The sequence below is a fragment of the Suncus etruscus genome, chromosome 3 (assembly GCF_024139225.1).
Source record: "Suncus etruscus isolate mSunEtr1 chromosome 3, mSunEtr1.pri.cur, whole genome shotgun sequence".
Taxonomy (NCBI): domain Eukaryota; kingdom Metazoa; phylum Chordata; class Mammalia; order Eulipotyphla; family Soricidae; genus Suncus; species Suncus etruscus.
Genome location: NC_064850.1, coordinates 93,874,278 through 93,887,094, shown reverse-complemented (window position 1 = coordinate 93,887,094; position 12,817 = coordinate 93,874,278). Strand labels below are relative to the sequence as shown.

The window sequence follows — 12,817 nt, the reverse complement described above, 5'->3', positions numbered from 1 at the left end:
AACTATAAAATACCTTCTTGGTACAATTTCATGTACTTAGGAATGTGCTAAACAAAAGAAATGAAAGTCATTTGTGTTTGTGTATGTGTGTGTTTGTGTGTGTATGTGTGTGTGTGTGTGTGTGTGACTACTAAAATAAGAGAAGCTCAAAAGAAATAAAAACACATCCTCTTCTTATGGACAATTTTACTGAAATCACTCTACAAATTTTATGCAAGCCTTATAAAAAATCCTAAGGCATATTTTAAGAGACATAGACAAAATGCGGTTGAAATTTATATTTCCCTCAAAGAGCCAATGATCTAAAGAAGAAAGAAAGTGGATTGCTTTTCTTCTCCTTGCACATTTCTTGGTATCTACCCAGGGTTTAAAACCTTATTTCAAAAATGTTTATTTGCAATTCTATGTTCATTCCAATACTACTCATAGTAATCAATATCTGGAAACAACCAAAGCCTCCTAAAACAGATGACTGATAAAGAAACTGCAGGAAAATTACACAAGGAAATACAACATGGCTGTAAAATAAATTGCAGCAATTTGCATTATATGAATGTCACTGGAGTGCAACATGCTAAGTGAAGTCATTCAAAAGAAAAGAGACTGATACTGGGTGATCATTCTCATCTGTGAAATATAAAGTTATATTTAAGGGCATAAAAATGGTCAAGACAACAGAACCTGGGATGAGTTACAGAACGGGGCTTACATGTTAAAAGACCCTGAGACAATGGTGAATGTAGACCCATAAAAGTGTCGTATTAAAATGTTATATGTAAGATATCCTCTCATTAACCATTTTCTAAATTACAATACTCCAAATGAAAAAAAAATTAATTGATACAAAGTCATTAAAAGTTACCTCATCCGGAGAAGAGAGAAAAATAATTTCAGGAGCATGTAGGATAATATAAAAAAGAACTTATATACTAATGGAGTGTTTAAAAGAAGACAATAGCTGTAGCAAAAAATAATGAAGAGATACTAACTAAAAGTTTATCCATTTTGAAGACAACTTGCTGTTTCAGTAAATTCAACAAGAAGCAAGCAGAATAAATATGAATAACACCATATCTATGCACATTATTTTTAAGCTTCACATGATCAAAAACTGACATATTGTTAAAATGGTATAAGAAAATCAATCACTTAACATTGATAGTCGAATATTTTTTAAGTTATATTACCATCAACATTTCATTTGAAGATAAAGAAAATTTTGAATTGCAAACACCATCAATATCCTTTTTGTTTTGGGGCTACACCAGCTATGCTTAGGGATTACCCCTGACTCTTTGTTCAGTAATTATTCCTGGTGGTGCTTGGAGGACTGTTGGTAGTTCTGGGAATCAACCCCAAGTCAGGCTATATGCAAAGCAAGACCTTAATATCTCTACCTCGACAGTATCTTCTGCCAGAAAAAGCACATGTCCAGTATTCAGGAAGATGGGTCAATGAACAAGAAAATATGTTTAAAAAATAAAAAAAATATGTTAAGAAAAGAGAAAAGAATAGAAAAAAGAATGTGTTTCTTCTAGAGGCTTACCAAAATACAGAATGGCTGATAAGAGACAAATAAAGGGGGGTGGAGGGCATTGGTAGACCGTACTAGACATTGGTGAAGGAACTGGTATTGAGATACTGTGTATCTGAAACTCAATGATGAATAGCTGTAATTTCACTGCGACCAAGAAAAATAATTCTTTTAAGGAAGGAAGAAGTGTTTTCTTTCCTTCTTTTCTTCCTTCTTTCCTTCTTCCTTCTTCCCTTCCTCCCTTTCTTCCTCCCTTCCTTCTATCCTCCCTTCCTTCTCTTCCTTTCTTTCACTCCTCACTTCCTCCCTTTCTCTCCTCTCTCAGTTGTTTCTCTTTATCTTTTTTCTCCCTCCATCTTTGTCTTTTTTCTTTTTTCTTACTCTTTCTCCTTTTCTTACTCTCTTTCTCTCTCCCTTACTCTTTCTCTTTTTCTCTTTCTTGTGACTGGTTGATAATATCTTCTTAGAGTTGGGCAGAAACAATAGGAAATAACCCAAATATGGAGCACGTATGGACTGCAGAACATTGTATATAATTATCTAATTGATTAAGTAGAAATATAATAGAGACATAAAAATTTAGGTAATATCTAGATAACGTTCACTTCACCAGTAGTTTTTACAAAAACAGATTATGTAGCCTTATAAAACTATATTATTGAATAAAAATAACATACCTTGATCTTATAAGATGAAGTATCAAGATTTTTCTCTTTATTTTTAATTTATACAACAATTCTTCTTCATAAATTTCCTGAAAACAATGTTCATGTGTTCAATTAGTGTTTTGGGTAGATAATAAGAATAGTGGAAAAGAAATTTCAGCTGTCACAGTCTACTCAGCATCAGGTCAGTTACTGCAAAACTGTAAATAATGATAAAACTAAATTTGTTATTTGTTTTTTTTTAATTTATTTAAACACCTTAATTACATACATGATTGTGTTTGGGTTTCAGTCATGTAAAGAACACCACCAATCACCAGTGCAACATTCCCATCACCAATGTCCCAAGTCTCCCTTCGCCCCACCCGACCCCCGCCTGTACTCTAGACAGGCTCTCCATTTTCCTCATACATTTTCATTATTAGGACAGTTCAAAATGTAGTTATTTCCCTAACTAAACTCATCACTCTTTGTGGTGAGCTTCCTGAGGTGAGCTGGAACTTCCAGCTCTTTTCTCTTTTGTGTCTGAAAATTATTATTACAAGGGTGTCTTTCATTTTTCTTAAAACCCATAGATGAGTGAGACCATTCTGCGTTTTTGTCTCTCACTCTGACTTATTTCACTCAGCATAATAGATTTCGTGTACATCCATGTATAGGAAGATTTCATGACTTCATCTCTCCTGACAGCTGCATAATATTCCATTGCGTATATGTACCACAGTTTCTTTAGCCATTCGTCTGTTGAAGGGCATCTTGGTTGCTTCCAGAGTCTTGCTATGGTAAATAGTGCTGCAATGAATATAGGTGTAAGGAAGTGGTTTTTGTATTGTATTTTTGTGTTCCTAGGGTATATTCCTAGGAGTGGTATAGCTGGATCGTATGGGAGCTCAATTTCCAGTTTTTGGAGGAATCTCCATATCGCTTTCCATAAAGGTTGAACTAGACGGCATTCCCACCAGCAGTGGATAAGAGTTCCTTTCTCTCCACATCCCCGCCAACACTGTTTATTCTCATTCTTTGTGATGTGTGCCATTCTCTGGGGTGTGAGGTGGTATCTCATCGTTGTTTTGATTTGCATCTCCCTGATGGTTAGTGATGTGGAACATTTTTTCATGTGTTTTTTGGCCATGTGTATTTCTTCTTTGTCAAAGTGTCTGTTCATTTCTTCTCCCCATTTTTTGATGGGGTTAGATGTTTTTTTTCTTGTAAAGTTCTGTCAGTGCCTTGTATATTTTGGAGATTAGCCCCTTATCGGATGGGTATTGGGTGAATAGTTTCTCCCACTCAGTGGGTGGCTCTTGTATCCTGGGCACTATTTCCTTTGAGGTGCAGAAGCTTCTCAGCTTCATATATTCCCATCTGTTAATCTCTGCTTTCACTTCCTTGGAGAGTGCAGTTTCCTCCTTGAAGATGCCTGTAATGTCCTGGAGTGTTTTGCCTATGTGCTGTTCTATATATCTTATGGTTTTGGGGCTGATATCGAGGTCTTTAATCCATTTGGATTTTACCTTCATACATGATGTTAGCTGGGGGTCTAAGTTCAATTTTTTGCAAGTGGCTATCCAATTGTGCCAACACCACTTGTTGAAGAGGCTTTCCCTGCTCCATTTAGGATTTCCTGCTCCTTTATCAAAAATTAGGTGGTTGTATGTCTGGGGAACATTTTCTGAGTATTCAAGCCTATTCCACTGATCTGAGGACCTATCCTTATTCCAATACCATGCTGTTTTGATAACTGTTGCTTTGTAGTACAGTTTAAAGTTGGGGAAAGTAATTCCTCCCATATTCTTTTTCCCAATGATTGCTTTAGCTATTCGAGGGTGTTTTTTGTTCCAAATGAATTTCAAAAGTGTCTGATCCACTTCTTTGAAGAATGTCATGGGTATCTTTAGAGGGATGGCATTAAAACTGTATAATGCCTTGGGGAGTATTGCCATTTTGATGATGTTAATCCTGCCAATCCATGAGCAGGGTATGCATTTCCATTTCCGTGTGTCCTCTCTTATTCCTTGGAGCAGAGTTTTATAGTTTTCTTTGTATAGTCCTTCACATTTTAGTCAAGTTGACTCCAAGATATTTGAGTTTGTGTGGCACTATTGTGAATGGGGTTGTTTTCTTAATGACCATTTCATCCTTATTACTATTGGTGTATAGAAAGGCCATTGATTTTTGTGTGTTAATTTTGTAGCCTGCCACCTTGCTATATGAGTCTATTGTTTCTAGCAGCTGTTTGGTAGAGTCTTTAGGGTTTTCTAAGTAGAGTATCATGTCATCTGCAAACAGTGAGAGCTTGACTTCTTCCTTTCCTATCTGGATTCCCTTGATATCCTTTTCTTGCCTAATCGCTATAGCAAGTACTTCCAGTGCTATGTTGAATAGGAGTGGTGAGAGAGGACAGCCTTGTCTTGTGCCAGAATTTATAGGGAAGGCTTTCAGTTTTTCTCCATTGAGGATAATATTTGCCACTGGCTTGTGGTAGATGGCCTTCACTATATTGAGAAAGTTTCCCTCCATTCCCATCTTGCTGAGAGTTTTGATCAAGAATGGGTATTGGACCTTATCAAATGCTTTCTCTGCATCTATTGATATGATCATGTGGTTTTTATTTTTCTTGTTATTGATGTTGTGTATTATGTTGATAGATTTACGGATGTTAAACCAGCCTTGCATTCCTGGGATGAAACCTACTTGATCGTAGTGGATGATCTTTTTAAAGAGGCATTGAATCCTATTTGCCAGGATTTTGTTGAGGATCTTTGCATCTGCATTCATCAGTGATATTGGTCTGTAATTTTCTTTTTTGGTAGCGTCTCTGTCTGGTTTAGGTATCAAGGTGATGTTGGCTTCATAAAAGCTATTTGGAAGTGTTTCTGTTTGTTCAATTTCATGAAAGAGTCTTGCCAAGATTGGCAGTAGTTCCTCTTGGAAAGTTTGATAGAATTCATTAGTGAATCCATCTGGACCTGGGCTTTTGTTTTTTGGCAGACATTTGATTACTGTTTTAATTTCATCAATGATGAGGGGGGTGTTTAGATATGCTACATCCTCTTCCTTCAACCGTGGAAGATTATAAGAGTCCAAGAATTTATCCATTTCTTCCAGGTTCTCATTTTTAGTGGCGTAGAGTTTTTCAAAGTAGTTTCTGATTACCCTTTGAATCTCTGTCATATCAGTAGTGATCTCTCCTTTTTCATTCCTGATACGAGTTATCAAGTTTCTCTCTCTCTCTCTCTCTTTGTTAGGTTTGCCAGTGGTCTATCAATCTTGTTTATTTTTTCAAAGAACCAACTTCTGCTTTCGTTGATCTTTCGGATTGTTTTTTTAGTTTCCACTTCGTTGATTTCTGCTCTCAGCTTTGTTATTTTTTTCTGTCTTCCTATTCTTGGGTCCTTTTGTTGAGCATTTTCTAGTTCTATTAGCTGTGTCATTAAGCTACTCAGGTAAGCTCCTTCTTCCTTCCTGATGTGTGCTTGCAAAGCTATAAATTTTCCTCTCAGTACTGCTTTTGCTGTGTCCCATAAGTTCTGATAGTTTGTGTCTTTATTGTCATTTGTTTCCAGGAACCTTTTTATTATCTCCTTGATTTCATCTCGGACCCACTGGTTATTGAGCATGAGGCTGTTTAACTTCCAGGTGTTAAAGTGTTTCTTCTGAGTCCCTTTGGAGTTCACAAAGAATTTCAGAGCCTTGTGGTCAGCGAAGGTAGTCTGCAAAATTTCTATCCTCTTGATCTTATGGAGGTATGTTTTATGTGCCAGCATGTAGTCTATCCTGGAGTATGTCCCATGTACATTGGAGAAGAATGTGTATCCAGGTTTCTGGGGATGGAGTGTCCTATATATATTCACTAGGCCTCTTTCTTCCATTTCTCTCCTCAGGTCTAGTATATTCTTGTTGGGTTTCAGTCTGTTTGACCTATCCAGTGTTGACAAAGCCGTGTTAAGGTCCCCCACAATTATTGTGTTGTTCTTGATATTATTTTTCAGATTTGTCAACAGTTGTATTAAATATTTTGCTGGCCCCTCATTTGGTGCATATATGTTTAGGAGAGTGAATTCTTCCTGCTCTACGTACCCCTTGATTAATATAAAATGTCCATCTTTGTCCCTTACAACCTTCCTGAGTATAAAGTTTGCATTATCTGATATTAGTATGGCCACTCCAGCTTTTTTATGGGTGTTGTTTGCTTGGATAATTTTTCTCCAGCCTTTTATTTTGAGTCTATGTTTGTTCTGACTATTCAGGTGCGTTTCTTGTAGGCAGCAGAAGGTTGGATTGAGTTTTTTGATCCATTTAGCCACTCTGTGTCTCTTAACTGGTGCATTTAGTCCATTGACATTGAGAGAAAGAATTGTCCTGGGATTTAACACCATCTTTATTTCGAAATTTGGTGTGTCTTTTGGGTAGTCTTGTCTTAGATTAGGTCTTTCCGTTTTTCTCTTAAGACTGGTTTTGTGTCTGTGAAGTTTCTGAGCTGCTTTTTGTCTGTGAAGCCATGTATTCTTCCGTCAAACCGGAAAGTGAGTTTTGCTGGGTATAGTATTCTGAGTGAAGCATTCATTTCATTCAGTCTTGTCACAATATCCCACCACTTCTTTCTGGCATTGAGTGTTTCTGGTGACAGGTCTGCTGTAAATCTCAGGGAAGCTTGCTTGAATGTGATTTCCCCTTTTGATCTTGCTGTTTTCAGAATTCTGTCTCTATCTGTGGGATTTGTCAATGTGACTAGGATGTGTCTTGGGGTGGTTTTTCAGGGGTCTCTTTTTGTTGGTACTCTTCGGGCATGCTGGATTTGATCACATATATTCTTTAGCTCTGGAAGTTTCTCTTTAATGATGTTCTTGACCGTTGATTCTTCCTGGAAATTTTCTTCCTGGGTCTCTGGGACTCCAATGATTCTTAAGTTGTTTCTGTTGATCTTATCATAGACTTCTATTTTCATCTGTTCCCATTCTTTGACTAATTTTTCCATTGTCTGCTCATTTGCTTTAAGTTTTTTTGTCCAATCTCTCCTGCTGTATGGAATTGTTATGTATCTCATCTTCCACAGCACCAAGTCTATTCTCAGCTTCTGATACCCTGTCCCAGAGCTTATCCATTTTGTCATTCACTTCTTTTACTGACTTTTTCAGTCCTGTTAGTTGACATGTTATTTCAGTTTGGAGTTTTGTGATTTCTGTCTTCATATTTTCTTGGTTTTTATTAGTGTTCTGTTCAACTCGATCCATGGTTTCTTGGAGTCCGTTGAGCATCTTCCATATTGCTAGTCAAAGTCCTTATCTGAGAGGTTGATTAGTTGGTTGGTCATTATCTGGTCCTCAGAATTGTCATCTTCATTCTCTCTGTCTGATGCTGGCCTGCGTTGTTTCCCCATTGTCACACTTGTATTGTGGGTTTTTCTACATGTTGTGGTGGTATTCATTGTCTATATGATGCAGGAAGCACACTCCTCTGGCTCCTCCCTTTCTGGATGGGCTGACTTGCCTCTAAGGGAGGGGAGTCCTCCGTGGATGAAGCCTCACACTGGGTCAAATCTTAGGCCCGAGCATGCAACAGAGAAGACAGTCCGGAGAGAAATGTTTGCTTCTGTGATATAGCGCCATTCTTAGTGTGATTTTTTCTTCTTGTTGCAATGGAATTCTTTCCTTAGAAAGAGTGCACGGCCGCGTAGCGAAGCGGAGCGGCCGTGCTCTGCTGGAGCCTCTTTTTGCCCCACTCGCAAGAGTTTCACGCAAGAGGACAGTAGACAGACATAGACAGGTCACACTCACAGTTTTTCACAGTTGGGCCCCACTGGGCCGGTGTACTTTCGCGGATTTTCCCCGCCTGGTGTCACACACAGGGAGCCGGCTTTTGCCTCAGACTTTAAATTTGTTATTTGTAATTAAAATTTCATAAGAATTTTTCTAATCATAATATTGGAAAAATTAAAAATGTGTATTTCCCTTTATCCCTAACAGTCTCCACCCTGAGTTTTTAAAAGTTTTGTACTGTTACATTACCTGCTTTTTTACATAAAATAACAAGGATCTTAAATAATCTTTTGTGGATTTTGTCTAAGGAACATAATTTGAACTTACTTTATATATAAACACATTCTTATGTATATAAGAATTTAATATGATGCCTTCACTGTAGTTTAAATATCATTTTGAGGTTAATGGAAACTAAAATATCTATTATTAAGTATTTTCAGATTATTCTGAAAAATTAAAATGGAGAATTTCAAATCAGTATATGTTGCTACATTGCTTTTCTAATTAAAAGTTTTAATAAAAACTTGTCTCATACAAATCTCTAAGATAACTAAATGATATCTTACTGTTTCCACAGAGATTTTAATGTAAATCCTTTTATTATATATCTTTATGAATTTTTATTTCTAAGATAATACAATTTAATGTTTATAAAGTCATATATTTTACATATTTTTTAGTTTACCGTTCACTCATTTTTTGGTAGATGTAGAAATTACATGGAAAATTCAGTTGGACAATATAGTGAATCAAAAACATTTAATTTAGTACATTATAAATTTCCTAACATGTTAAATATAATGGTTTGTTGGTAATATTGAAAGAATTACAGTAAGAAATTGCACTTCCAAAAACTTTGAAGTAAGATGGAACTTAATATGTTTGAGCGAAATTTGGAAGTTTAATATCTGTTTAAAGTCAAGTAAAAATGAAAATGTAAATTGAAAATGAATGGAAATAGAAAATAATATAAATAGAACAATGACAATGTAAGTCTAATAGAATGAAAAACCATGTGTACTCTAATAAGGTACTTAAAAAATTTAGACTGAGGGCCTGAGAGATAGCAGAGCAAAAGGGCATTTGCCTTGCATGCAAGTGATCTAAGACAGAATCCTGCCATCCCAAATGGTCTCCAAGTCTGCCAGGAGTGATTTCTCAGTGCAGAGCCAAGAGAAACCTCTGAGCACAGCTGGTGAGACCCAAAAGCAACCAACCAACAAACAAAAGATTTGGACTTAGTCTAACAACAGAAAAGCAAAAGATTTTGCTAGGAGAGTACAGAAGTTAAAGTGGTATTTTAAATGACTTATATTCAGATAAGCAGAAATTATCATTGCAGGGAAGAAAATAATTTAAACTGCTGATCCAATAGACATCATTTGTGAGGAGTGGCAGCAGGAGTAAGGAAATAGATTATTTCAAGCTAGAACATTAAAAGTTTGATGATTGAAGAACAAGACAAAAAGCCAAAAGTTAGATCAATTTATGAGTTATTTATGCCATTGCTCAGGAGGCTCTCCTAATGGAGCAGTTTGTGGGAGGGTGCAGGAGCGTTTTCTATTTGTTGCTTATGAGATATTTTTTGTATTATAATATTAATATAAAAGTAGATGTTTATTATAAAAAGAGACTTTTCAGATAAAAACAGTTCTCAGAAAATGAAAAAGGGTTGTCTCCTTTAACAATATGATGAACTAGGAGGCCAGAGTGAAAGCACAGCGGGTAGGGCTTTGGCCTTGCATACTGCCATTCTGGGCTTAATCCTCTGGTTCCTTAAACCTGTCAGGAGTAATTTCTGAGTAAAGAACCAGGATTAACCCGGAGCATCACTGAATGTGCCTCGCCAAAACAAAAAAAAATATCAAGAATTAAATGAAGATAGAGTGAGAGAGTGAGAAAGATAGAAAGAATATATGTAGCAAGAATGGTAAATTAGAACTTTTATGAAATTTGAATTTGAATAAAAATTATATTTTAGTAATATTAGCAGCTATAACTAAGATGGTTAAATATATTGAAATTTTAATACTGTAACTGATACTTAGAGAATAAAAATCTTTTATTTTATATATTTATTTATTTTAAACACAGAAAGAAGTTGAGAGAAAATGTATAGAATCCTGTGTATCATATTCAAGCTGCCCTTTCATTTTTATTCTGTATTAATATGCTTTATGGCTTTATTTGCTATAGTTATCAAAACTTTTGAGCCAAGACTGATATTATTAACTAATTTTTATACGTACTGAGTTGTCTTGGCTTTACACTAATTTTTTTAACTGTTTCAGAATCCCATTCAGGAGACCAGTTTTACATTTGTCACGTTTCTTTAGGCTTTACTACATTATCAATTTCCCAGAATATCCAAGTTTTTGATAGGCTTGACAGTTTGAAGGAATATCAATCAAGAATTTATTCTGTCCTTTTTTCTGGTAATTTTCTAATGCTTAAAAGATTACAAAAATATGAAGAAAATCTGAGCCGGAGAGATAGCATGGAGGTAGGGCATTTTCCTTGCATGTAGAAGGACGGCGGTTTGAATCTCGACATCCTTGAGTCTGCCAGGAGCTATTTCTGAGCAGAGAGCCAGGAGTAAACCCTGAGAGCTGCCGGGTGTGACCCCGAATTCCCCCCCCAAATGAAGAAAATGACATACTCAATACTGTTATGATGATCTAATATACAGTATATAACGTGGCTTATCACAGTTGATGACTAGGGATCTTATAATAAGTTTGGGGGAACTGCCTAGTCACTAGCCACAAAAAGTCCAAAAACATGGAGATCACATCCCTTTGAGATAGAAATACTGAGCTCTTAGGTGGAGAAAATGAAACACCATCCAGAAACAGGTGTGGAACCTCTCAGAAAAGAAGCTCTAGATATGAAAAAGACGAGCATAATTCTTTTCTCTCATTTCTACAACCCCTCCCTGTGCTCATACATTCTCCCTCCCTGTGCTCATATTTCTATAAGTATAAATTACCGTAAAGGGCGGTGTGAGGGAGAAGAGCCTGGACAACTGCTAGTGGAATTCTTCACATTTAACTGAAAATTTTAAAATGAAGCCTTTTATTTGTTGTATATTTTAAGGGGGATGAAGGTGTCAACTGGGGCTCTGCTCAAGATTCACTCCTACTTTTGAGCTCAGGGATCACTCTTGTTACTTTGCAGGAAACATACACTGATACCAAAGTCTAACCTGGTTCATATGCAAGGCAGTGCCCAACCTGCTGTACTTGGCCCGATGACACCTTTTGGAAGTTAAAAATTACTCATTTTTGTTTTTTAATCTGCCAAGAGTTTGCTTCCCTCCAAGCATCATGTGGTTATATCTCTCAACTGTTGGCCCAGGAGTAATGGGAATAGGGGTTTTGAGAAAAATTTTAACTTCTCTCCTTTGCTTCTAATTGGGACCAGAACTTACTTTCTTAGTACCTTCATTACTATATAATACATGTACCTGAATGTCATTGTCGTGGATATACTCAATACCTCGCTTATGCATCAGAGGAAGCCTTTTAGGAACAACCAGTTCTCCACTCTCTTTTCCAAGAATTATCTTTTCTAAAAGGAAACAAAAGAAAGAAAACATAGCTGACATAGAAAATCAACCAGTGTCACAGTGTTTGAATAATATCATTATTATCATAGTATTTCATTTGCTGTCAATTTGCTGCCACATAGGACAATAAGAAAAAGCATTATGAGTTTATTGGTAAGAAAATAATGTAGACAAAATATTCCAAATTCAGAAAATATAGAAAAATTATTCAGCACACAAACAAATCAGGATCCTTCACATTCTTTTTATTTTTCTATGCAATTGTCACTTTTGTCCTCTTATGTTTCTTTCCTATCTACTTTATCAAAGTCTGTATTGTGTTAGACTGTTTGTTGTGAAGTAATTTGTTGAGTTCATCTTCTGGGAATATTTGTATTTGAAGTATTTACTTTAATATTAAATATAAGGTTTTTAGAATTATTAGGATGTTAGATACTAAAGAATTCATGCTAAACATAACACATTCCTAAACAAATTTCTAGTTATTTGAGGTAAATTTTGACTATCTCATTAAAGTGTGTTATAGAAAAGAGGATATAGAATTTTAGAATTTGCTTATATTAATAAATGTATCAGTTTATTTCTTGTAAATTATTTAATCTATATATATTTTAGATATTAATGTTAATTTCCTTTTAGTAAAGTGGACCTAACTATAATGATTATAATGATTTTATGCATTAAATAATAATATGATCATACATTATAATATCATTATACATATATTGCATGAATTCCACTGCTGAGCCACATCTTTGACTCCATAACTCATATTTTAATAATGAAAATGACTAATATGGTATTTGCTACATGGAGATTTTTGATAATTTAAAATCAATTTTCCTCCTAACTGTAAATCAAAATATTTAAGAATTAAACAGCAAGACATAGATCAACTGAACTCAAGGTTGGTCATAATCTAGTTCAACTCCCTGCTATTCTCTCATCAAATCATAAACTAATGATTTAAAACTAATATTTTAAATATTTTAAAAAGTTTAAAGACATACCTTTACTAAGAAAAATGAGTAAAATCGTGAAAAATGAACTGGGAAACATTCTAATTCTGAAGGAAAAGCACTTGGAGAAAGAAATTCAAGCTCTTTGTCCTTGTTTCTAGAGCAAGATGAAGAAACTAATAGCCTTTGATCCAGCACAAGGAAATGTTCTTTGAACATGTTACACAATTTGTGAGATGCTTGATCTAAATCTTGGAGAGTGGACAACATGTACCAATTAAAACCAGACATGAGATGTTGATGGTATAAAGGCAGACTGAGCCATGATGCTT

The 12,817-nt window shown here is 35.5% G+C and overlaps 1 protein-coding gene across 1 annotated transcript in view; it reads right to left on the bottom strand.

The window, feature by feature from the left end:
• Positions 1-12,817, bottom strand: part of ADAM7 (ADAM metallopeptidase domain 7) — a 141,447-nt gene that overhangs the window by 89,662 nt on the left and 38,968 nt on the right. Inside the window, 2 exon segments of the mRNA XM_049770833.1 lie at positions 2,212-2,288; positions 11,425-11,528. Of these exon segments, the coding sequence (XP_049626790.1) occupies positions 2,212-2,288; positions 11,425-11,528 (181 nt within the window).